Source organism: Electrona antarctica, assembly GCF_951216825.1.
Source record: "Electrona antarctica genome assembly, chromosome: 16".
Taxonomy (NCBI): Eukaryota; Metazoa; Chordata; class Actinopteri; order Myctophiformes; family Myctophidae; genus Electrona; species Electrona antarctica.
In genome coordinates, this window is record NC_136797.1 from 27,834,724 (window position 1) to 27,861,570 (window position 26,847).

The 26,847-nt window shown below is 43.7% G+C and overlaps 1 protein-coding gene across 4 annotated transcripts in view; it reads left to right on the forward strand.

The window, feature by feature from the left end:
• arhgap24 (Rho GTPase activating protein 24) overlaps positions 1-26,847 on the forward strand; it is a 105,694-nt gene that overhangs the window by 55,139 nt on the left and 23,708 nt on the right. Inside the window, exon 1 of one of the 4 annotated variants that reach the window (XM_079525079.1) lies at positions 3,450-3,508. The exons of 1 other annotated variant lie outside the window; for it this stretch is intronic. Coding sequence is in view for 2 of the 3 variants with exons in the window: in XM_079525077.1 (XP_079381203.1) it covers positions 17,931-18,012 (82 nt within the window). In the remaining variant the exon portion in view is untranslated. Of the gene's footprint in view, positions 1-3,449; positions 3,509-4,577; positions 4,688-17,928; positions 18,013-26,847 lie in introns of those variants that run through there. 2 more of the 4 variants (XM_079525078.1, XM_079525077.1) reach the window with 2 other exon arrangements.

Genomic DNA, 26,847 nt, shown 5'->3' on the forward strand with positions numbered 1-26,847 from the left:
TCTGCTTAATGGCTCATGCAGCACACCAGTTGTTGAGACCCATTTGTCATAAAAAAAAAACATGATTGATCTCCTATGAAACGAGGGAAGACAGCTACAATAACACGACGCAGGAGAATAATGTGTGGGCGCGTGGACTGGACATGGGATATAGCCTGCCTCTTATTGGTTTCATGTTTCAAATGGTGTTATATTCCATGTTACAAGTTAACAAAGCTGACGGGATAATGACAGGATAAGTAAGTATAGCAGCTTATGGTGCTCGTTGTTAAGGTGTTGTAACCCAGAACATGAAGCCTCTTAAAATGGTAAATGGTACATTCATATTATAGTCCTTGACGTCACTCGCTCATCCCCTGGTTCACGGAAGTAATTTCTCTATGGAGAATAACGTTGGGTCATCTTAAAATCGTCTCATATATAAGCATTGTGCATTTGTGGTCCAAAAATAAACAAACCGTCTCGGCGATATTGTCGGGGAGGTGCCTCTGTATCAGTCACTCATATTTGATACAGTCTGTTTCTAGGGAAAATGTAACTAATTCAGCAGCAGTAACATTAGCGTTTTCTCTCAGTCAGTTGATTCTTCATATCCATATGAGTGAAACGGCCGGGATGACATGTTAATCTTTCAAACACAGTTCCTATATGAGGCGATCTAAAATCCCCCTATGGCGATTATAATGCAAATAAAAAGTACATGAACCTGTGGACTTGCGGCGCCCTCTACCGATATTGACGTCAGACTTCAGTGCTCTATAGAAATCGCTTTAGAGTAGAGTCGCCCATTCACACACCCACGGTGGAGTAAAGGCCTATTCATATTCCACGTCACGCCGCGGTGGTATTATCGCTTCACCCAAACACATCTCTCTGTTTTTACTAACCACCGTTTCGGTCACCACCTAAAACTGGAGTATGAATAGCCGTTAAACCATGCAAGGCACCAATCTGATGATATGGAGCAGTTTAGGGTAGAGTGTCTTGCTCAAGGACACTATAGACATAGACACTAACTCATGGGGTATGCACAATGTGTGCATGCACAGACACTATGGGCTCCATTTTCGTCACCGCTAAACCCCTTATCCCTAAACTTCTTCCTTTTTTTACTATTTTGAAAAACATTTTTGAATAGTTCAACTAGTCAATCTACATTGACTTGTAGACTGGCCATTTTAACTATTCAAAAATGTTTTGCAAAATAGTAAAAAAAAAGGCAACGAAGTTTAGGGATAAGGGGTTTAGCGGTGACGAAAATGGAGCCCCATGTCCCATGCATGCATTTATAAACCTTCATGCCTTGATTTATTATCAAGGGAGAGAGAGACAGTCGTTGTCAATTTCTATTCAAATTGATTAGGTTAATTGGCTTCTCTGACATGGACGTGTGAATAAAACGATCAATACAAGGCATCTTAACAGTACACCATGGTGTTTTATTTTTCATTGATTTCATAGTTAATTTAATTCTCCTTGCTGTAGGGAAGAAAATGTGCCTTTGGTACCTCCGGTCATGTTGTATAAAATGATAGATTCCTTTGTACCCCAGACATTGCATGAGTAATGTTATTGAAATAAGTGCATTAGGGATACATTATTATGCAGATGGTTTGCAACTCTGCCTTGGTGCCTTCTTTACAATGTTCCCATTGTTATGTACAAAAGACCAAGGAAATACCACGGTAAATAATGGGCACTTGGCGTTTGCAACTGCGTATGATACCATTTTGGTGTTTAAATTAAATAGAGTTCATGTGGAAAGTGGTAGTACTGAAGAGATGCCCTTTCATGAAAGTTGCTCTCGTGGAACATTAAAATGTCTTCTGAAATAAAAGCCGACCTGAACACTATAGCCTATACCATCTGTTTGTGATGGCTTTTATTAATATCCATTCTCCTCGTCTTCCTCTCTTTATTACAGTAGGACTGGGCAATACATCCTATCCATTCTCCTCTTCTTCCTCTCTTTATTACAGTAGGACTGGGCAATACATCCTATCCATTCTCCTCTTCTTCCTCTCTTTATTACAGTAGGACTGGGCAATACATCCTATCCATTCTCCTCTTCTTCCTCTCTTGATTACAGTAGGACTGGGCAATACATCCTTGCAGCCGGGCAGAAACCTCATGTGTCCAAAACGGTTATTTTCTTAATTGTTATTAACCCATTTTGACCTGAGATCAGATTCTAAAAAATGCCTTCTACATCCTGACATCCTGAAAAAGCTGTTTCTATGTCAGTCGTTCTTCGATTTTTCAAAAATAGCAGACCTACAAGCTCGTAGCGCGCCACTCGGTGGCGCGCTATGAGCTTGTAGATCTGCTATTTTTCAATAGCTAAAGCATAACATAATGCTAACACCAAAAGGGGTTCCCGCCGAAAATGGGTTAATAAGCAATTGTGAAAATAGTCGATGCGATGCGTTGTGAGCTTGTAGATCTGCTATTTTCTTTTGTGTGACACTCTTGTATGATTAAGTAAGCAGTAGTAGGGCATTGATTTATGAAAAGAAACTTACCAATTTGAAACATGGAGATACAAGGTTTCTGCCCAATAGCGACAGACTAGATATCGTGTGGGATGGTAACGTAATATTGTCATATGGCATGCCCGCAAACACTTTAGCCCTATTTTTATACTTTCAAAAATGTTCCAGAATAATCCAAAACAGCGAAAATAGCTTGTAGATCTGCTATTTTCTAAACCTTTGGGGGGGTGGAGAAAAGGATATTATCGTTACAATATAATATCGAGATATTTGGTCAAAGATAACATGATATTTGACTTTGTCCACATCACTGAACCATATTCTACAGTACAGCATGTGTCCATCTCGTCTGTTGGTTGCAGTACGGTGTGCTTATTGGAACAGTATGTCTGGAGGAGTGACCGATGAGAGCTAGCAGCACTAGTAGTGAGTTCCTCTCGAGCAGTGCTGATCAGTGCTGATCAAACCTTCCAAAGTTTGGCCGCAGACCCCATCTGATGTTTTTTTTCCCCCACGATATTTTTGAAAATAGCCGATCCACGCACTCACCAAGCATCACATTGCAAGCTTGTGACTCAGCTATTTTCCAATATCTGGTGTATATATGTTTAAAGTGGGTTAACTATTAAACACATTTTTCTGGGGACCCCCTGGAAACCCCTCAAGGACCCCTGGAGGTCCCCGGACTGCACTTTGAGAACCACTGCTCTGGATGAACTGGCGTGTGAGAGCTGAGCACTGCCATGAACCTGGTCTCAAGCCAGAGAGAGCGATGGAAGAAGTTTGGAAGTTCAGACACTTCCATAACAGCCGGATGGAGGGGATTGGTATTTGACATGTCAACCCTGTGCCGCCCCCCCCACCCCCGAACCCTGGCCCGCCCCACCGGCATGTATCAGGTTAGCCATGTCTTTGCAGGGGAATATCGAGTCTGTGTTTCATTGAGGCCGCTGCTAGGCTATGGGACATAACTGTTTGTGAAACATGGATCCTTGACTTGAATGTTCAGACCTATGGTATGTAAACTAATTTCACCTTGAGTAAATATTTGGATGTCTAGCTCTCTCTCAAGCGTTCTTTTTTCCCCCCTCCAAGCTGAATGGAACAGATAGTGCAGCATTTACTGCAAGCCTGGAATCAGAGGCGTGTTCTCTATTTCAGAACATGAAAGCTAAATGACGGCTTGTAAGATCCAGTGGGATTGAATGTATTTTTTAGGGGGAGATTGTTGCATGTTGCAGACTCTTCTCAGATAGATAGAAAGGCCAATCAAGGGGAAGAATCACCGGTGTCTCTTAAGACTTGTAGGCCACCAGTAGCCGCCTTATACCAGACCTACACAGCCGTATTTATAGAGCTCTGTGTGGGTGAGTCATTTGGCCAAGTGCCCACTCTTCGTTTGCCAGATTTACTGGTCCCAGGAGGGTGGAGAACCTCCCCTGACTTTGGGGTATAGGCTGGCTGATTTACAATGCATTTTCTCCTACAGAGAAGAACGGAGAGAATCTCGAGCTGTCCCACCCGGGTCCCTCGAACAGCTCTGCGTGCTTGTCTGTCTGCAGGAAAGACAGACAGACAGACAGACAGACAGACAGACAGACAGACAGACAGACAGACAGACAGACAGACAGACAGACAGACAGACAGACAGACAGACAGACAGACAGACAGACAGACAGACAGACAGACAGACAGACAGACAGACAGACAGACAGACAGACAGACAGACAGACAGACAGACAGACAGACAGACAGACAGACAGACAGACAGACAGACAGACTGTGATGGACAGTCAGTGCAGTACTATGAGCCTTTCCATGAACTTGTATACTATAAATTCTACTGATTTGGATTTTCTTAACTGTTTCTGATTGAAAAGGATGGAGGCTATACTCACCAGTAGAGGGTGGTGGCGGAGGTGGAGATATAAGAGATGGGAGAGGAGAGGAGGAGGGAGTAGAGGCGAGGAGGGGGGGGGGGGGGGGGGGGGGGGAGGGGAGCATAGTACCAGTTGCAGCAGCAGCAGCAGCGGTGCTGTGGGTAGCAGAGGGAGACCTGGCTGATCTGTGAGCGGCAGAGGACGGGACCAGATGAGGAACACTCTGGAGCGTACCGTACCATCAACAGCTTCTGTTTCCTCCCAGAAAAGGGGAGAGACTTATTCTGTTACCCATGGATCTGAACTCCAACCCAGGTCTGTGTTTTACATACCCATACTCTGGAGGGTTTTGAATGTTGCCGCGTTTGCGTTTGACTAAATGGCATTGTGCTGATAGATTTTATTGTTATCATTATTATTATTTTTTTCATTTTTTAACTGGCTAAAGTAGGCTTTTAGTTGTTAAACCATACCTGTTGATTCCAACAATGTTCCAGAACGTTTTCTCAAGCTCCTCTTGTCTTGATTGGTCGGATCTATGATGAAAGGGAAAGTGTTATCATATTAGTTAATGGCTGCTTAAAAAGTTCTGTCTCATAGATAATTATTGTGAGTGACTGTGATGAGGAACATGGAGTATACCGCTTGTGTTCTGCTTTCCCTATATTGTCGAGATTTTAATGCAGTTTAAGTGCCTTGAGATTTTACTACTGTTCATTTGTTAATAATTGAAAAGATGCCAATAATGGAATCATTTTACTGTGATGTCACACATTTTACTTCAGAAATACTGTTTTAAATGAGCAGTATTTGCTATTTGGTGATACAGAGTGATGGGATTGATTAAATGAAACTGATAAGGCTATCAAGTAATTAAAATTGATCAGTAGTTGGAGGGAAGCCATACACTTCTTTCACTCACTACAGTATGCCCATAATCTGACCAAACAATGCTGATTCTGTTAAATGGTAAATGGAATGAGTTTACAGGTTATTTTCTATACCTCTTTTCTATAAATGAATTAACTTATATTAAACGTAGCATGCCCATATATGGAGACCACATTGAACTAGATACAAATCTAGTTTATTATAATAACTGTAGTTCCCCCCCTGCGATCAATAAAGGTCTGTCTATTTTAATTCTGTAATATTTAAACATTCATACATGTACCTAATTTGTATTACTCCCAAAATAATACAAATTAAATTAAGTCACTGGAATATATGATATGAAACATTTGCAATATTTGTATCACGATTTGTATCACGATGTAAGTAATTCATGAACATTCATAACTATATCTACGTTCAAAACAAAACAAAAAGGTAAATAGCACATAACATATTATCCTGGAATGGCACGCATTTTAAGAAATATAAGTGGAACTAAACTGTATGTAAAGTCCTCCTGCCGAAGCCAAAAAGTATTGGCTTACCACATTCTGAAGCATTTTTAGCAGGGTCAACGTGATGTGTGCCCTGCCTGCAATACACGGCGCTATAAACTTCTACCTTTGAATAACCACCATCAAAGGAAGAGAAAACACGCAGCTTTGTAAGAAAACATTTTTACGACTGGATCAGATTTCACTTAGCTGTGGTCCTTCAGGGCTACTGAATTCACAGCTCCCAGCCTACCTATAAATCTACCGTGGAACATCTACCTATAAATCTAGCATGCTAAAGATGCTCTGAAGCCCGAATGTAAAATAACAGAGAGGAGAGAAGGGGGGGGGGGGGGGGGGGGGGGGGGCACTATATCGTCGCTGTGGGGAAGAAACCTTGTATCTCCATATTTCATTATTATTATTTTTTTTTAATGAAAGCCCTATTTCATACATTAGTTGTATGACGATGTCACGCGATGCAATGCAATACGTTGTGATCTTATAGATCTGCTGCTACTTTTCAATGATCTCATCATGACAAAGGAACACTATGTTGAAACTGAAATGAGTTAAGTTCGCTCTACCTGCTGAGCCAGTGCCAACCTCATAGTTTACAGTACACCATTCCCCATAGTTTGCGTGAGTAAGCGAGCGAGCGAGCGAGCGAGTGAGTGAGAGTGAGCGAGCGACTGACGTAACAAGCAAACGAGTTTGTGTGATGATGGAGGGTCCAAGGGTCGGGGAGGGCAATACTAAAGACCACTTCAATCTGTAAATGCTATCCGGTTAATGCACCGTGGACTGACGTCAACGCCATCTGAATTAACTTGAGGAGAGGATTACCTGAATGTCCACCTATAACGACAGTACACTGGCATTACCTGGCAGCATTCACTTTTCACGAAAGCCTTATTGATTCTGATTTAATATGACAATAAGCCTCAGGAGACTAACCAGAACCATCATCCAGAGTTCGCACGCACGCACGCGCGCACACACAAAATGCATGTACGCACATAAAACCTAACCTCATTGTCAGCATTTCTCGGTCCTCCCCCCCCAGTGTCTCACTCTCTCTCTCTCTCTCTCTCTCTGCTCTAGCCTGACTGCTCTTTCCGACGGGCAGTGGATTGGTCAGCTTTGTTAGAGTCAACAACATGGATGTGAAGTGGCGAGGCAGACAGGAACGTTGTGATCCTTATTTAACCCAATGTGATGGACGTTGTCCAATGACAAGTCAACAGTACAGTCCGCGATGCCTCCGTTACGTGTGCGATACAGTACGTGCTCAAACTCACATCCCGAGTGTTAAAACTGGTGTAGAAAATGGACCCGTTCAGAATCAGATCTGTGGATTTTATTTCAGAATTGGTGGAATAAGTGCATATACACTTCAAAAGAGTGTATATCTTTAACTTTTCATGTCTATTGTCGTTGCAAGTTTGGTCTTAAATGTCATTCTGGGTGGCATTATAAATGTCTTTAAAAGTCTTCAATGTAACGTTCTGATACCCGCAGACAAGACAAACACCTGGCTTTCGGAGGTCAGTGTGTCTCCATCTGTCACTTGTGGCTGTGATGAGTGCAGGTGTGTGTCTGTCTGGAGCTCCTCATCTCTACTGAAAGATGGCATTCATTCACGAGGAGCAACAGGTGTCTAGTAGTAAAGTCTAATTCAAAGAAAGATCCTGAGCATACTGACGCACCCATATGGGACCAACATTACTCTAAATATCCTGAGCATACTGACGCACCCATATGGGACCAACATTACTCTAAAGATCCTGAGCATACTGACGCACCCATATGGGACCAACATTACTCTAAAGATCCTGAGCATACTGACGCACCCATATGGGACCAACATTACTCTCTGTTAGGGTTAGGGTTACACCCACAATTTCACAGTTTCACAGTTTTTTGTGAGTTAAACCAGCGGTTCCCAAACATTTCCATGCCCCTACAAGGACCCCTACATAGACAATATAGGGGTGCGACATATCGATATTGCGATATTTCGCGATATATATCGCCGCGATAAACATATTGTCCTCCCAATATCGTGATATTGATGATAGTAGTAGTAGTAGTAGTAGTAGTAGTAGTAGTAGTAGTAGTAGTAGTAGTAGTAGTAGTAGTAGTATGACTAGTAGTACTAGGCTACCCATTGTTGTGGACAGACAAGTTGTGGACAAGTTGCAAAGTTGCAGTCAGTGTTTTACTGTTTGGAGGAGACAAGGTTCATGTACTCATTTGACCAGTTTATGAAATATTGTAAGATTTTGGAATATATACATAATTCTATTCAAGATTCTTACCTTTTATGGTTATTTTTTCATTTTCAGTTACTGATATCGTGATATATTGTTGATGAAGTCTCTTGTGATATAGGCCTATTGTATATTGCAATATCGCAATATATCGAATAGTAGCTTAACCCATTTTGGGCGGGAACCCCTTTTGGTGTTAGCATTATGTTATGCTTTAGCTATTGAAAAATAGCAGATCTACAAGCTCATAGCGCGCCACCGAGTGGCGCGCTACGAGCTTGTAGGTCTGCTATTTGTGAAAAATCGTAAAAATGTGGCGCAAATCTTTGAATATATATTCTTTCAATTCAAAGTGAATGTTTTTAACTCGGGTCTAAATGGGTTAAATCACCTCTGCATGGTACAGACAGACGGACTCAGCACATTTGGCCTGTGGGGAAGCCAAAGGTCCATTTGGCCTGTGGGGAAGCCAAAGGTCCATTTGGCCTGTGGGGAAGCCAAAGGTCCATTTGGCCTGTGGGGAAGCCAAAGGTCCATTTGGCCTGTGGGGAAGCCAAAGGTCCATTTGGCCTGTGGGGAAGCCAAAGGTCCATTTGGCCTGTGGGGAAGCCAAAGGTCCATTTGGCCTGTGGGGAAGCCAAAGGTCCATTTGGCCTGTGGGGAAGCCAAAGGTCCACTTGGCCTGTGGGGAAGCCAAAGGTCCATTTGGCCTGTGGGGAAGCCAAAGGTCCATTTGGCCTGTGGGGAAGCCAAAGGTCCACTTGGCCTGTGGGGAAGCCAAAGGTCCATTTGGCCTGTGGGGAAGCCAAAGGTCCATTTGGCCTGTGGGGAAGCCAAAGGTCCATTTGGCCTGTGGGGAAGCCAAAGGTCCATTTGGCCTGTGGGGAAGCCAAAGGTCCACTTGGCCTGTGGGGAAGCCAAAGGTCCACTTGGCCTGTGGGGAAGCCAAAGGTCCATTTGGCCTGTGGGGAAGCCAAAGGTCCATTTGGCCTGTGGGGAAGCCAAAGGTCCATTTGGCCTGTGGGGAAGCCAAAGGTCCACTTGGCCTGTGGGGAACCCAAAGGTCCATTTGGCCTGTGGGGAAGCCAAAGGTCCATTTGGCCTGTGGGGAAGCCAAAGGTCAATTTGGCCTGTGGGGAAGCCAAAGGTCAATTTGGCCTGTGGGGAAGCCAAAGGTCCATTTGGCCTGTGGGGAAGCCAAAGGTCCATTTGGCCTGTGGGGAAGCCAAAGGTCCATTTGGCCTGTGGGGAAGCCAAAGGTCCATTTGGCCTGTGGGGAAGCCAAAGGTCCATTTGGCCTGTGGGGAAGCCAAAGGTCCACTTGGCATGTGGGGAAGCCAAAGGTCCATTTGGCCTGTGGGGAAGCCAAAGGTCCACTTGGCCTGTGGGGAAGCCAAAGGTCCACTTGGCCTGTGGGGAAGCCAAAGGTCCATTTGGCCTGTGGGGAAGCCAAAGGTCCATTTGGCCTGTGGGGAAGCCAAAGGTCCACTTGGCATGTGGGGAAGCCAAAGGTCCATTTGGCCTGTGGGGAAGCCAAAGGTCCACTTGGCCTGTGGGGAAGCCAAAGGTCCATTTGGCCTGTGGGGAAGCCAAAGGTCCATTTGGCCTGTGGGGAAGCCAAAGGTCCACTTGGCACAGCTACCAGGATGAGATTGTAAAGGATGAGCTGTCACTGTGCTCCATACATCTGAGATGTCTCATCAACTTGAAATCGCTGAGCCATGCAAAACTCCAGTGTCTAGCACACTGTTACTTATTTTCTGTTAGAAAATAACACCATTTTCAACACGTAAGATTGCCTAGACAGAGAAACTACCCTACTACCCCTGAGTCACGCCATTATTTCTTCTCTTGCAAATCCTGTAGAGAAATCTTAGGTTGCGTCATATAAGAACTGTTCCAAAAATAAACAAACCACCCGGTCGATTTTGTCAGTGACTCTGTCAGTGACTGTGTCGTTTATGATATTGATTTATATATTTAAAGAAATATATCCATATATGAATATGAATAAAATAGCCTGGCTGATTTGATTATTTCTGGAACACACTCTGGAACTCTTATGTGACGCGGGCAAAACAGGAATTAATTGGCACCGTACAGATTATTCCATTGAGTAAATATAGGCTGCCATTACAGCATTTAAAGAACTTCAGTACTATTACTTGACACTAGAGAGACCTTCTGTGGAGCCACTCTAGTCATTCACCCAGACCAAAAGACTTGCTTATAGTCGTCAAACCAATGTATCGGTCTTGCTGATAATATTTCATCCATTATTTGACTTTTGGTATCTGATTTATACATCTGATGTATCACGATTTTTAACAACTTTCAACTTTATTTAGGGCATGTCATTAAAGGTGAAAACATCCAACAAACTATTTTTAAATAGCTGATGACCTACAAGCTCACAATGTGTCACATTGCGATGTGATGCTGTTTTTGACCAGCGGTTTTTCAAATGTATTTATAGAATCAATTATTTTTCTTAAACAAAATATTGTTCAAAACATTGGTAATCGGTGGTCTAAAGACTCTCCAAAAGCGGGATTGAGTAAATAATCTGCCATCGGTCACCAGGCTCCACTTGGTTATACAGTACACACAGTGTAGTGTGACTGACGTTGCGTGCGAGTCTTCAGGTGACAGCAGCTGCCAGTACTCAGAAAAAACTCAACAGTCCTAAAGGTTTTAATGAGCTTTTAATCCCCTGTCAGTAGCTGGTGAAGCTGTCACTGGTCTTAACCCATTTTGGCCTGACATCGAAATAATTTTTTTTTTATTTTTTTGAGGTTTTTCCTGAAAAACCTCATGTTTCTATATCAGTGGTTCTCAATATTTCATGTCAAGGACCCCAAAAATTATATGTAATTGGCCTCCGACCCCCCATCTGAAAATATGTTGTTCCAGGAGGACCCTCCCCCAGAAGCAAAGATTTTAGTTAAAAACTGAAACTCTGAAAGAACGTATATTCAAAGATTTGAGGCACATTTTCACGATTCTTCAAAAAATAGCAGACCTACAAGTTCATGAGCTTGTAGATCTGCTATTTTTCAATAGTTAAAAGTATAACATAATGCTTTAAACACCAGAAGGGGTTCCCGCCCAAAATGGGTTAACAGTGCACTCCCAAGGATTCTGGCATTCAGGCAGTCGTGCGGCACGTTGCCACACATGATCTTGGATTGAACAGAATGTTTGTGGTCCCTTCTCACTTTACACCCACGATAGATGGGTCTTTGTGGTCCCTTCTCACTTTACACCCACGATAGATGGGTCTTTGTGGTCCCTTCTCACTTTACACCCACGATAGATGGGTCTTTGTGGTCCCTTCTCACTTTACACCCACGATAGATGGGTCTTTGTGGTCCCTTCTCACTTTACACCCACGATAGATGGGTCTTTGTGGTCCCTTCTCACTTTACACCCACGATAGATGGGTCTTTGTGGTCCCTTCTCACTTTACACTCACGATAGATGGGTCTTTGTGGTCCCTTCTCACTTTACACCCACGATAGATGGGTCTTTCATGACATATATTTTGATGTCATTAGCTGCGAGAACGACGTTATAACAAACGTGGGCACGGTAACATTAAGTGTCCTGCCATACCCAATTATCACTTCTAACTTCTATTCCAATAAAGGTTTTCTAACATAAGTGAAAGGCTGAGCCACGTTTCCTTTTTCTTGAAGTTGAAATTGATTCCCGTTGCATAATGGTATATTTACAGCAGCCCTGGCAGAACACACAGACACAACTCTTTATTTAGTTGGCATGGAATCAGATGCTTGGCTCATTGTCAGCAGAGTTATCGCTGGACAAGTGGACAGAGTGACCCATTGCTTTACATGCTGTAGGTCTTGATGTCTGTCAACCATACTCAGTCATACCGTCCAACAGGTGCCTTTAAGCACTGTATAGTACATTAAACCCATTTAGATCTGGAAAGCATAGATGTGTCATTTTAGACTTTAACCCATTTTGGGCGGGAAACCCCCTTTGGTGTATGTTACACTTTAGCTATTGAAAAATAGCAGATCTACAAGCTCATAGCGCGGCACCGAGTTCCGCGCTATGAACTTGTAGGTCTGCTATTTTTGAAAAATCGTGAAAATGTGCCTCAAATCTTTGAATATATATTCTTTCAGAGTTTCAGTTTTTTTTTATTTTTTTATAACTTTGTTTATTGGTTTTTTTCACAGAAGCATTATGGAAATACTGGAGTTGAAAAATAAATGGTGGCATTAACAGCTTCTCTTCATAAACCCCACAAGTATAACATACAAGAATAAATACATTGAATTTTCACCCCAAAGAAAAAGGACAACAGAAAACAAGACAAACAAACCTTAAATACATGATCAATAAAAGTTGAAAAATAAAAGGCAGACAAAAACAGACAAAACAGTACACAACATCCTATAAACAATCATAAGTACACGACATCCATAATCCGCATTACATCACAGCAATCCAATCACAGTATACCGGTAGGCTACTTTTAAATCAAGTCCAGCAGACCTCACACATCCTCAAGCAGAGACGGATTCAAATCTGAATGAATTGAAAGAATGGACCCCATATCCTCCCAAACTTATCGGAAGAACCATTTAAGGAGTGTCTAATCTTCTCCAGTTTTACACAGTACAAGGTGTCCCTAATCCAGTGAGTGTGAGAAGGGGAAGTGGGCGATTTCCAGTTGATCAAGATTAGTCTCCTAGCTAACAGAGTGACAAAAGCCAAAACATCCCTCTCTGGTTTAGAGAGTGACGGTACTGAGGGGAAAACACCAAACAGAGCCCCCAAAGGTGTGGGCTCCACTCTTTGCCCGACTATCGTTGATAAGGAATTAAAGATATTTAGTTATTTAACTTAAACGCCCAATGCATTCTCAATGGCAATAGCACAAACTTTGGCATGCTGCTAGTCTTACATACGTACATTACATAATACATACATACATCATTTTTGGGGTCCTTGACATGAAATATTGAGAACCACTGATATAGAAACTTTTTTTTCAGAAAAAAAGACATTTTAAAAAGACATTTTAAAAATGTCGACGCCTAAATGGGTTAAAGGTATATTCAGTGATTTTACTTAATTCAAATATCACTTATTTTTTCTTTTTTTCTGGATAATCCTCCCTACTATAGAGTGTGTTGACCATATAAGGAGTTCCTCCCTGTCCCCAGTGAGCCCCTGGGGTCAAAAAACCCTAGTTTCAGTTTTGGTGGCGGGTGGCAAAGCCTTCATCCAATCAGGATGAGAGGGGCCTTCCTCCAATCATGATCGACTGGGGGCGGGCCTTGGTGCACATGCTGTTGGCCTGTTGCACTTCCCCCCACTGTAGAGCGTGCATGTGCACATTTTGTTACCGGGGCGGACTGGGTGGTTTTCCAAATCACCCAAATCACTGAATGCTCCTTTAAATATATATATATATATATAGCCTCCTGTAGCAACATAGGTTTTCCAGAAAACTGATACAGTAGGCTTAGAAGGCATTTTGCTTCTGTCGGTCAGAGATCTCTTTTTCAAACATTTTGTGGTTTTCCGTAAATGAACGCCCTACTTGATCATACTACAGCATCAAACAAAAGTACCTAAAGTAGCAGATCTACAAGCGAACTTGTAGATCTCAAACCTTTTCATGTGAAGGACCCCCACATGGTATTGTATTTGGCCGCGGACCCCTATCTGAAAACATTGTGTGCCAGCCTGCCAGGGAGGGACCTCCAGAAGATACCGTAGTGTTCGATTCGCTTATGATTCAAGATATTTCTTCTTCTTCTTTTTTTTGTCTTCTTCAAAATAGCAGATCTACAAGCTCAAAACGCATCACGATGCTAATATTTGACCAAGGCAGGTACACGCTGGGAAAGACCTACTGTACGCTGTTGATTGTCTAAACAGAAGTTCTGGAATTTGGCAGAAGCGGAATAAAGACAACTTCCAGGGAAGTTTGCACGCAGATCCAAAATCACAGGTGGTAGCTGGGCTGGAGGAGGGTGAGCAGCAAAGGTTTAAGCAGACAGCAGCGCAGCAGAATCAGTGTGTGCAGCAGCAAGCATGCAAGCAGGATGAGCAGTGCAAACTTCCAGTTTAAATAGCCGGAATGAAGATGGAATGAGTGTGTGATTGGATGAAGTGAATCATGTGAATGAGAACGTGATGCTGAGGCCCAATGAACGAAGTTTCCTGACTGAACTTGCTTTGCGCATGTCTGTGACAGGCTCATTACAATAATAATCAAAATCTTCAAAGTAACTAGTAAGTATAACTAAAGTTTTCAAATAATTGTAGTGGAGTAAGAGTATAGAGTAGAAGTACCGGTAGGCCTACTGAAAAATACTGGAAATACAGTAAAATAAAATACCTCTACCTCAAAATTGTACTTAAGTATAGTAGTCGAGTAAATGTAGTTACCTGACACCACGGGCAGTGGCACTGGAGAGTGCAGACTAGTTAGGTCGGCGGGGGTCTTCCAGCAGACTAGTTAGGTCGGCGGGGGTCTTCCAGCAGACTAGTTAGGTCGGCGGGGGTCTTCCAGCAGACTAGTTAGGTCGGCGGGGGTCTTCCAGCAGACTAGTTAGGTCGGCGGGGGGGGGGCAGACTAGTTAGGTCGGCGGGGGTCTTCCATCAGACAAGTTAGTCCAACTGAAAAACTAACTGCACAAACATCGCTCATTTGTCTGGCGAATGGGTCGGCAAATTTTGCCCCTTTCAATTTGCATACAATTTTGTTGAATTTGCATAAATATAATATTTTCGACCCAGACTATGGCCACTAGGGCGGCTGCCCAACTGCGTGTATGTGGTATGCGCCATCTACAGGAAGCTACAGAGAGCACAGGCCCCATTCACATCAACAGGGATGGTAAATGGTCAAGGGTGCATTCATGTGGCGCTTTTATCCAAAGCGCTTTACATACATTACATTCACCCATGCACACACACACACGATCAACTGGAAACTGAGCAGCGTTATGGCGGTATCAGGGTGGGGTATGGGAGCCCTGCAGGGCAGCCAAAAACGCCCAAAGAGTTTTTTTTTCAAGTAATGTTTTATTCGTTCGAATAAGTCCCGGACACCAGAATGCATTGTGCTGTACACAGTACATAGACTGAACGATGATGTCATACCGTATAGACTTACCTCATCTCAGTCGTAGTGGGTCAATTTAGCACATGGATTTAAAGAGTTTTCGCGTCAATGTTTTGCAACTTCCACACACGTAATCGTTCCAATTCCTTGCATTTTGTGGCACGTCCTCCTCCGGCTCTCCGGGACACCGATATCCAGCTAGGAGGAGGAGTGGTGTCATGTTTGCCCGTCGGCGACAAAGAATGTGAGGCGGACCTGGCCATTGTTCCTCTTCTTATCTGATGTCATGATTTCCATGGCCCTGTGGGGGCGTGAGAGGAGGGACAGTCTTGGTTCTCCTTGACCTAACCTTTGTGATGCTGTTGGTGGCTCATTATGCACCAGATGGTAATGGATAGCCAAAGGGCCTCCATACTATGTAGCCTATGCTCTCTTATCAGACAATGGCTTTAGGGGCTTAATTTGAGGTTTGCATTTAGGTGTCTCCATTCTGACTTTATCTATTGAGGAGCAGGGACCACCGTGATGGTTGGTAGACCCCCCCCCCCCCAATAGGCAGCCTATGGGTGGGAGGTAAGTGTAACAGGACACCTAGTGTAGATACATGGGAAGATATAGGCTCAGAAACACACCTGGGACAAGGTTAGACACATATCCACCATATAGCCTGTGGCCTACGACTGCACAGTAAAACCCTGAGTGTTATTTCAATAGTATATTGTTTAAACTGATGCTAGGTTCTATGTATGTGACTGCCACGTTGCCGCTTTGGCCATGTACACGATGCCAATAAAGGTACTTTGAATTGAATTGAATTGACTGCCACAATGCGATTACCATTTCTTAAGCTTGTTGTATGTCGCTCTGAATAAGAGCGTCTGCTAAAAGCCTAAATTGCTAAATTTTACTTGTAAATCTCAGAATGTGTACAAATGGCACCAAATGATACGGTCCATTTGGTTCCATTTTACCCATTTTAAGTTTTACGTTTGAATTAAGTTAATTTAAACAAATGTAGGCTACATTTAAAGATTACATTAAGTTAATTAACTCTGAGAGTGTACAAATGGAACATTAAGGGCATATTCCTCATTCTATGTGCCTTTTATGAAGGAAAGCGCAGATGCCTACAGCATCTTTTCTCTGATGGGAAAAAAAAGAAAGAAAAACAGAAGAAGGGACAGGGGCGCCATGCGATCGACATAATAAACAGAAAACTTCGATATAGCCATGTGGAAAGTGCACAATATTGACAACAACGCTTTACCTATAGGCGTAAATTAATGAAGCAACTATTAATGTAGTGATTTTGTTGTAGACACGCCGTCAGGCCAACGTCGACTTGTCTGTGTTTCTCCTCCTGAGGCTGGCTGTCAGACCCCTCTCCTTGAGGGCATGGCTGCTGCCTTTCTTGGTGTGGGGCAGCGCAGCTGACGCTGGTGAATCTGCAATATATATTAATAGGTCTGCCTTTAAGAAACCACAACTGCACAATGAATATGGTGAATACTATGTCATTTATACCATGGGTTCTCAACCCGTGGGTCGCGACCCCTCGGGGGGGTCGCCAAATTATTTTAGGGGGTCCCCAAATTATTTAAAAAAATAAAAATAAAAAGATTAAAAAAATAAAAATAAAATCACGATTTTTCAAAAATAGCAGACCTACAAGCTCGTAGCGCGCCACTCGGTGGCGCGCTACGAGCTTGTAGATCTGCTATTTTTAAATAGCTAAATTATAACATAATGCTTAAAACACCAAAAGGGGTTCCCGCCCAAAATGGGTTAAGGTTATTGTAGCAGTCAATTTATATTGGGGGTCGGGAGGGGGCGGGGCGGGGGTCCCGAGACATTGCCAAAGCATTTCCGGGGGTCCCCGGCCAAAAACGTTGAGAACCCCTGATTTATACTATAGTATAGGTGCAGTAGTTTAACATAGTGTTTTGTTTGGGAGTGAGAGGAGCAGGGATGCTGGCGGTATCGAGTGTGGGTGAGGCCCGGGAGTTTGAATCCTGGGTAGGCCATGAAAGATGGCAGCAACATTAACATACAGTAGCACTGTACTGTAACCCGAGTTGGAGATTCTATGTTTGCTTGTCGGGGGAAAGAAACCCACAGCCCCTTTCAGAGTCACGGCGAGCCCAATGACAGATCTGCCTGTTGTTCTTCTCATTATAGTTGGAAATAGGAGTAGGGGGGGGGGTGTGTGTGTGTGTGTGTGTGGGGGGGTGTGGGGGTGTGTGTGTACTTGTGAGGGCTAAATGCTACTAGTATACTAGAATTTTAGAAATGGACAGTAGGATAATTCCCCTGCTCCTCGTAAGAAAAACTTGGTTAGAAAATAGTTAGGCTGTGCGTGCGTGCGTGCGTGCGGTTTCGTCTGTCTAGCCTGTGTGTGTATGTGGCCGACCCATTGACTTCACGGTCCCCTCCACCCCAACCCCAACCCACTGCCCCCCACTCCCCTCCCCCCCCCCCCCCCTCCCCCTTTCAATGCTCAACTCCCCCGTCTTGTCTTTCCGTCTCACACCCTGTCAGCTGTGCTCACTCACTCATCCTGAGCCGGGGCCAAGAAGAGAACCTCTTCTCTCTCTCTCTCTCTCCAGACAGAGTCACTTACATACATACAGTACAGTACAGTACAGCACGCTGCTGCTCCGACCTCCGGCCACCGTAACACACACGCATCCGGGACACTGCAGTCCCGTTCAGGAACCCTTCTTGGGGGGGAGGGAGGGAAGGAGGGGGGTTTCCTCAAGCCATATAGGAGATTGGAGGGGAGCATGGAAGTAGTGGTCCATCATCATCAGCTGGTTCATCCTTTGCCAAAGTATGGATTATCAGACGTACCATCTTCAAGCTCAGGTAACTTGTTATTATTATGGCACGGTTGTCATTGTTTTGGGGCTGGAATTCCTGCTGGGCTCAACATTTACATGAACTATTCTGTGAGTGTGTGTGTGTGTGTGTGTGTGTGTGTACAAGTTGTAACCAGAGTTACACGTGAGATAACTTAACGCTCGGCATATGACTCGGTATACTACAGAGTCAAATGACCATTTTACTGTGTGTATACCCTACGGTTTCATTCTATAACCTATTTCCTGGACTTCCACAGTTTCTTTTGTTACTGGACAATCAGTTGACACAGCATTAAAGGATAACAGGTTTCTTTTGCAGCAAGACGAGATCAGGTCCGTGCAATGATAATTACGGACCGAGAGTCTCAACAGCATCTGGATCTTTACAGTATTTAAACTTTAAACCACTTAAACTCTTTCAAGATGATGAAATAGAATTGAAACCCTGTGTGCATTTTGCACACGTGAGCGCGCGCGTGTGTGTGTGTGTGCCCTCACCGTGCAGCAAGCTTGTTGCTTTGCAAAGTGATAAACTGTATGTAAACGACATGCATAGAGTGATTTCCTGCGCTTGTCGGAGGTATTTATGACGCGTGGGCTTCTGAGAAGTTCCCAGACTATCATTAGACACAATATTGAATCTCAACTTGCCTCTGCTTGCATGCAAACAAGAGCGCTCCTGCAGCCAGGATAGGGGAGAGGAGTGCACTGTTACACACATAAAGTGATGCATTCATTCACTCACAGACACACACACACACACACACACACACACACACACACACACACACACACACACACACACACACAACGGCAACAACACATACACACATGCATTCAAGCATGCACGCATAAAGAGTGAGACACACACACACACACACACACACACACACACAACGGCAACAACACATACACACACATGCATTCAAGCATGCACGCATAAAGAGTGAGACACACACACACACACACACACACACACACACACACACACACACACACACACACACACGGTCACACAGTCACACACTGCACCTGGGGAAACATGACATATGTTTTAGTCATTCAAAGCTAAACAATGCTGAGCCAGGATCTGAAACGTGTGTTTTCCGTTCTAGCGGCGTCTGTTTCCTCCATTCTTGGCTAAGAAGCACAATCAAAGTCTGTGAGAGTTTCAGATTTTCACAAAGCAGTTGCCACAACCGCCCGCTTAGAGCTGCCATATACTGTAAATATAATTCAGTAGCTTTGGCTTTCCATAATGCTTTTTTTCTTTTCTTCACTTTTACGCACGCACGCACGCACGCACGCACGCACGCACGCACGCACGCACGCACGCACGCACGCACGCAACCCATGCTCCCAGCAACAAGTTGTTGCGTTATTATTTTGCAAATCAAACATTTAAACAAATTTGACACATTTGACACTTGACACTACATGAACAATGAGTATGCTGCAGTATACAGTAATCTGAAGTGCCAACAATCCGTGGAACAGTTGTGGAACAGATCTTCTGTTGTGCACGATAATATGATCAAAGTGGACACTGTAGGAGTGCCAGTGTTTGTGACTAATTCCAGCACAGTGCCAGCCCTTGTTGTCTCCTAACGTACCTATTTTGGTCTGTAAGTCCAGTCTGACACCATGTCTGGCCTCTCATTACACTGATTTTGACTTCACAGAACCACCACTTTGATATGCATTAGTGCCCCCCCATTTGATATGATTTCTATCGCTGGGACCCCAATCTACACCGTACACTTCTGTGTTCATTTTACTCTGCAAGTGTTCAATGGAACCAAAGAGTCCATTTGGTTCTATTTGTACACCCTTAGAGTTGCATATCGGCAAGGGTCTATTTGGCTGGGGACCCCCTGGAACCCCCTCAAGGACCCCTGGGGGTCCCCTGACTCCAAATTCTACACAGTGGGTTACAGAGGGCAACAGAAAATGTACATGCACCATACAGTAATTCACTATTAATTACAAAGATGAACCTCAGGAGTAACTTATTGGCATATACTTCGTAATCTTAATAATAAGCTTCAGATTTTCTGTAGCTCATATCAACTGAATGTTGATGATCATGTATCCAACTAACTAACTATGTAAGTACTAACTTACTTACTTCTAAGTAACTAACTAACTATGTAACCAAAACTACACATCTAGACTTCCAGACCATTGCTGTGGTTTCAAGATGTTGTGGTATGTATGACGCAAGTGTTGTAAATGGTAAAATGGTAAATGGTGCATTTATATAGCGCCTTTATCCAAGGCACTTTACATAGATTGTGCATTACATTCACCCATTCATACACCGATGGCAGCGGAAACCATGCAAGGCACCAACTAGCACATCGGGAGCAATTAGGGGTTCAGTGTCTTGCTCAAGGACACTTCGACAGTAACTCTGGGGGAGCCCGGGTTCGAAATGGCAACCTTGTGGTTCCCATCCAGGCACTCTACCCCTGAGCCACCGCCGCCTACATGTAAAGTGTGCACTCAAATTGTCTCGAGTGAATACGATGTGCAATCTTTGTAATGAAAGGGTTTGTGCCAATAGATAGGACCTGTTGATCAACTTCCTTGCCAATTTTCGTCTCAGCATAAGTAAGACACTGGCATGCCTCCGCAAGGACACTAAAACTTCAGCTCTGACTTTAACCCATTTTGGGCGAGAACCCCTTTTGGTGTTTTAAACATTATGTTATAATTTAGCTATTGAAAAATAGCAGATCTACAAGCTCATAGCGCGCCACCGAGTGGCGCGCTACGAGCTTGTAGGTCTGCTATTTTTGAAAAATCGTAAAAATGTGGCGCAAATCTTTGAATATATATTCTTTCAAAGTGAATGTTTTTAACTCAGGTCTAAATGGGTTAATAGTATCACTGTATGTCAAGGCATGATAAATGAGGGGAGGGAGTTGCAGCATGGTTGGTCTGTTCAGGTACAGTGATGATAAATCAGGGGAGGGAGTTGCAGCATGGTTGGTCTGTTCAGGTACAGTGATGATAAATCAGGGGAGGGAGTTGCAGCATGGTTCGTCTGTTCAGGTACAGTGATGATAAATCAGGAGAGGGAGTTGCAGCATGGTTCGTCTGTTCAGGTACAGTGATGATAAATCAGGGGAGGGAGTTGCAGCATGGTTGGTCTGTTCAGGTACAGTGATGATAAATCAGGGGAGGGAGTTGCAGCATGGTTCGTCTGTTCAGGTACAGTGATGATAAATCAGGGGAGGGAGTTGCAGCATGGTTGGTCTGTTCAGGTACAGTGATGATAAATCAGGGGAGGGAGTTGCAGCATGGTTCGTCTGTTCAGGTACAGTGATGATAAATCGGGGGAGGGAGTTGCAGCATGGTTCGTCTGTTCAGGTACAGTGATGATAAATCAGGAGAGGGAGTTGCAGCATGGTTCGTCTGTTCAGGTACAGTGATGATAAATCAGGGGAGGGAGTTGCAGCATGGTTCGTCTGTTCAGGTACAGTGATGATAAATCAGGGGAGGGAGTTGCAGCATGGTTCGTCTGTTCAGGTACAGTGATGATAAATCAGGGGAGGGAGTTGCAGCATGGTTCGTCTGTTCAGGTACAGTGATGATAAATCAGGGGAGGGAGTTGCAGCATGGTTCGTCTGTTCAGGTACAGTGATGATAAATCAGGGGAGGGAGTTGCAGCATGGTTCGTCTGTTCAGGTACAGTGATGATACATCAGGGGAGGGAGTTGCAGCATGGTTCGTCTGTTCAGGTACAGTGATGATAAATCAGGGGAGGGAGTTGCAGCATGGTTGGTCTGTTCAGGTACAGTGATGATAAATCAGGGGAGGGAGTTGCAGCATGGTTCGTCTGTTCAGGTACAGTGATGATAAATCAGGGGAGGGAGTTGCAGCATGGTTGGTCTGTTCAGGTACAGTGATGATAAATCAGGAGAGGGAGTTGCAGCATGGTTCGTCTGTTCAGGTACAGTGATGATAAATCAGGGGAGGGAGTTGCAGCATGGTTGGTCTGTTCAGGTACAGTGATGATAAATCAGGGGAGGGAGTTGCAGCATGGTTCGTCTGTTCAGGTACAGTGATGATAAATCAGGGGAGGGAGTTGCAGCATGGTTGGTCTGTTCAGGTACAGTGATGATAAATCAGGGGAGGGAGTTGCAGCATGGTTCGTCTGTTCAGGTACAGTGATGAATGATAAATCAGGGGAGGGAGTTGCAGCATGGTTGGTCTGTTCAGGTACAGTGATGATAAATCAGGGGAGGGAGTTGCAGCATGGTTGGTCTGTTCAGGTACAGTGATGATAAATCAGGGGAGGGAGTTGCAGCATGGTTGGTCTGTTCAGGTACAGTGATGATAAATCAGGGGAGGGAGTTGCAGCATGGTTGGTCTGTTCAGGTACAGTGATGATAAATCAGGGGAGGGAGTTGCAGCATGGTTGGTCTGTTCAGGTACAGTGATGCTGTGGTGGAGAACCCCCACAGTCACTGGCAGCAAACTCCTGCCAGCATGGCTTTCATGTAAGAGGCAGTGCCCACCAAGGTGCATTGATGGTTTCCATGGTAACACAGCATCAGCCTCTACATGAACAGATGGTGATGTGTGTGATGCACAACATAATATTGTTTGTAATGTGGAGGCATCTTCACTTCATCCAAGCCAAGGTCAGTTAGGAATCTGATCAAATTGAGCCTTCTGTCAACTCCTAGTTGCTACTGGAGAATTAAATTACCTGTCATGTTCGTCCTTTGCAAGCGAAGATGACCAATTGACTTAACGTCGTCTTGTGGGTGCGAAGATGGCTGATGAGGCCGGTCCGTGCACGGAATGTCCTATTGCAGTGAGGGCATGTGATGTCCGGGGGCTGGCTAGGTGAGAGGGAGGAACTGGCTCTGGTCTTTCGAAGCTGACGCTTCAGTAAGCACTCTAGACGTAGTAAATTGCACCAAAGTTGGCTCTGTAATTGGATGGGTTTTTTTTTCAGTCTTCACCAAATCTCTTCGACCAAAACAGCCGGTTTTTCAAGCTCATAACGCATCCCATTGCATGAGCGTGTAGATCGGCTATTTTTTGGCTAATGTTCCCCCAGGTGTGATGCTTCAAGTGGTCAACTATACAGGGGACCAGACCTTGTAAATCACATTTGACTTGAAATGAAAGCTGGAGATGTGAGACAGAAGGAAAATGTTTGTTTTTCACACGGACGTTTGCATTCACTGGTTTACCAACCTTGCTCAGGTTGCGCTTTTAGCCCGAGACTCTCGGCCATTGATTGACATTTATTTGATTAGGGAGGTTAGGAAACAATGCAATGGTATTTGGGAATGTTTGAGGTTCGCAATGGTGACAAATAAGGTTCCTCAAACAATCCACATGGGTACAAACAAAGTCATAGCATCTGAATAGCAGTTTTGTAGGAAAAACCTCTTCTTGTTGGCAATATCCCTCCTATGAAAAAGTGAGTTGTTCAGGCTCTAAGCTTGTTGCTTTTAATGTATTCTGTAAGTGCTATTCATGTGCTGATGAGATTTGTCCTACGGCTATAGGCTCAGAATCCAGCCTGGATTTTGGTCAGCATTTTGCCCATATGAAAACGAATTTAAACAGGAAGTTCAAATACACCAAAGGTCTTATTAAAGGTATATTCAGTGATTTGACTTAATTCAAATATCACTTATTTTTTCTTTTTTTCTGGATAATTCTCCCTACTATAGAGTGTGCTGACCATATAAGGAGTTCCTCCCTGTCCCCAGTGAGCCCCTGGGGTCAAAAAACCCTAGTTTCAGTTTTGGTGGCGGGTGGCAAAGCCTTCATCCAATCAGGATGAGAGGGGCCTTCCTCCAATCATGATCGAGTGGGGGCGGGCCTTGGTGCACATGCTGTTGGCCTGTTGCACTTCCCCCCACTGTAGAGCGTGTGCATGTGCACATTTTGTTACCGGGCGGACTGGGTGGTTTTCCAAATCACCCAAATCACTGAATGTTCCTTTAAAGAATAGCTGCTATTCTGCATTGTATCCTTTTTGCCACATTAGTAACGTTCCCACTCGTTCTTTTAAACAACGTTTTCACAGTTGCTGTTGCTGTGTAATTTAGGCAGTTGAATATTGCTGTGATATTATGGGAAACCACTGGGCCAACGGGCTGAATGTTATATTTACTGTAAACACCTGTAGTCCTTGTTCTTCAGACAAGGTCTGCCAGACATCAACAAACAACTATTTGGATGTCTTACGTGGTGGAAAGTAACTTAAGTACATTTACTTAAGTATACTGTAACAATTTTAAGGTATTTGTACTTTCCTTGAGTATGTCAAATTTTCTGTACTTTTACTTCTACTCCACTACAGGCAAATATTGTACTTTTACTCCACTACAATTATTTGACTACTTTAGTTACTAGGCCTTTTGACATTTTTTCACATTTGAAAACTTATAAAACAGGACATTCTGAATAATGAGTACTTTTACTTTTGGTACTTAACCCATTTTGGACTGAAGCCGATTCTAAAAAGCCTTCTAAATCCTGACCTAAGTTTTCTGAATACTGTACATACTGAATACTGTACATACTGTACAGAACCCCAAGAGGGGTTCCCGTCCAGAAGGGTTAGAACACCTAAAGGGGTTCCCGGACAGAATGGGTTAAGTAAATGTTGATACAGATACTTTTGGTACTTTTACTCAAGTACATTTTGAATGTGGTTACTTCTACTTGTAACAGAGAGTACATCTACATTGCAGTATTGCTACTTACTGACTTAAGTAAAGCATGTGAGTATACACTGCATACACATACAGCCGTAGCCCTCCCTTGGTATTCTACAGTTAGCCTTGAGGAGTTGTAAGCCTGTGAGTGTCTTGCGCTGCGCGTGGTATTCAACTCAACCCGTTTCAAACAGCCTGGGAATGTAACGACGACCTGCCTCCGCTGAGTCACGCTGATGTTCCTGGCATCACCAGCAAGGAAACATACAAATATATATCCATATCTCTGTCCTTGATACTAGGACACCAGTGAAACAGGACACTATATACAGCCACAGTTATAGAGATAGTTAAAGTCACTGTGGAGGGGCATGGACTTTCGGGTTTGATGATTCACGAAAAAACGTGAAGCTTCAGAAATATCTCACAAGTGTCCTGGCGATGCTGCAACTGCCACTCTTTCAGAGGGTCGTGCGGTGTCTTTGTTTAATAGATATAGCTTAATTTTCCTCAAGGGCCATATTTTGACTAGGGTACCAGGCTGGGGGCCAAGTCCGCACGCACGAGGTCGAGGTCTTGCCCTGTAAATTCATTTTCAGGGCAAGACCCCATTTGTAAAGGATGCCCAGTTTGACATGCATAGGCTACTGACCCCCCATTTAATGCCATTTATATCTGGGACTCCCTTTTTTAAATTCTTCCAGGGGCCACAAGGGGGCGCTCCGCGGGCCGCCTATTGGGGAACCCTTAGGGTTACCGGTTTGGGGGTTAAAAAAATATCACCCGTGTGAAGTGAGGGGCGCTCTTATCATCATACATCATCATCATCTCATTCAGGCCAATCACAAATTGCGTCACAAATGCTTTAAGATGACCCAAATCACCCAATGTTATTCTCCATTGAGAAATGACTTCCACAACCCAGGGGATGAACGAGGACTTCTGTGTATTGGGAATTTGGGTGGGACTTCCGCAATATGTACTTCCCCCGGAAATTGTATTTTTCAACCAACACTTTTTTTCATGCATGGGGAATGTAAACAGATCTGTAAAACGTAATTTCCTTGGGCGGTACTTCTACCAAATTCCAATACTTCCGTTTAGACACTCAGCCGCCTAGATTTTGCCCAGCATGGTATGCAATGCAAGTACTGAAAACAAGTGTAATATCAGCTTTATTTTAATTGTGGTGAAGGAGAACAACTTCACCGTTGTCTTAGTGCTTGAAGGTGCTGTGCACGAGGTTCTTAAAGGAGAATTCCATGCTAGAAGGCTTTCTTACCTTTCTTACCTTTCTTTGTAGTCGTCCCCACCAAAGAGGTCCAGGTGTTTTTTTGTGCAAAAACTCCTTATTGGCTATTTCCCCTACCATAAGCCCTCAATGAATTGCATTGAATTGAATGGGGCTATGGGGTGTTGTGCTAATTCACTTATTTCCATCGAAATAAGTAGTAAAGTGTGCCTTTTGGGATATTATTTACATTATGAAGAGAGGATATATACAAAAAAAACACACCCGTGTGAACTGAGTGGTGTAAGGTTTTATATAGCATGATCAGCTGTGGTCTGACGTAATGTCTGACGTTAAAGATCTTTGGCTAGGTAGACTCGTCTTCTGATGTGATGATTTGTGACCATGAAGTTGATTCAGCTGGAGTTTTTGTCCGATGTGAGGTATTATATAAGGTAAGGTATTATATACCCTGATCAGCTCCGATCTGACGTAATGAAATCACACCTGGATGTGATTTCACAACTGGCTTTTTTTGCGCAGAGAAAATGACCACGGTTGCTACGGTCATCCAGTTCACCCGGGTGTGATTTAATTACGTCAGAAATTATTTTGAACATAGCAACCATGGTCATTTTTTTATGCACACAAAAGCCAGTTGTAGGAGTGGTTTACACCACTCAAAAATAATAATTTTGAGCGATGGAAATAAGGCCCCATAGCCCCATTCAATGCAATTCATGTAGGGCTTATGGTAGGGGAAATAGCCAATAAGGAGCTTTTGCACAAAATAACACCTGGACCTCTTTGGTGGGGACGTAACAACTACAAAGAAAGGTAAGAAAGCCTTTTAGTATGGAATTCTCCTTTAACGCCGGCGAGGTTATAAACATCCATTATACAGTAAATGGCT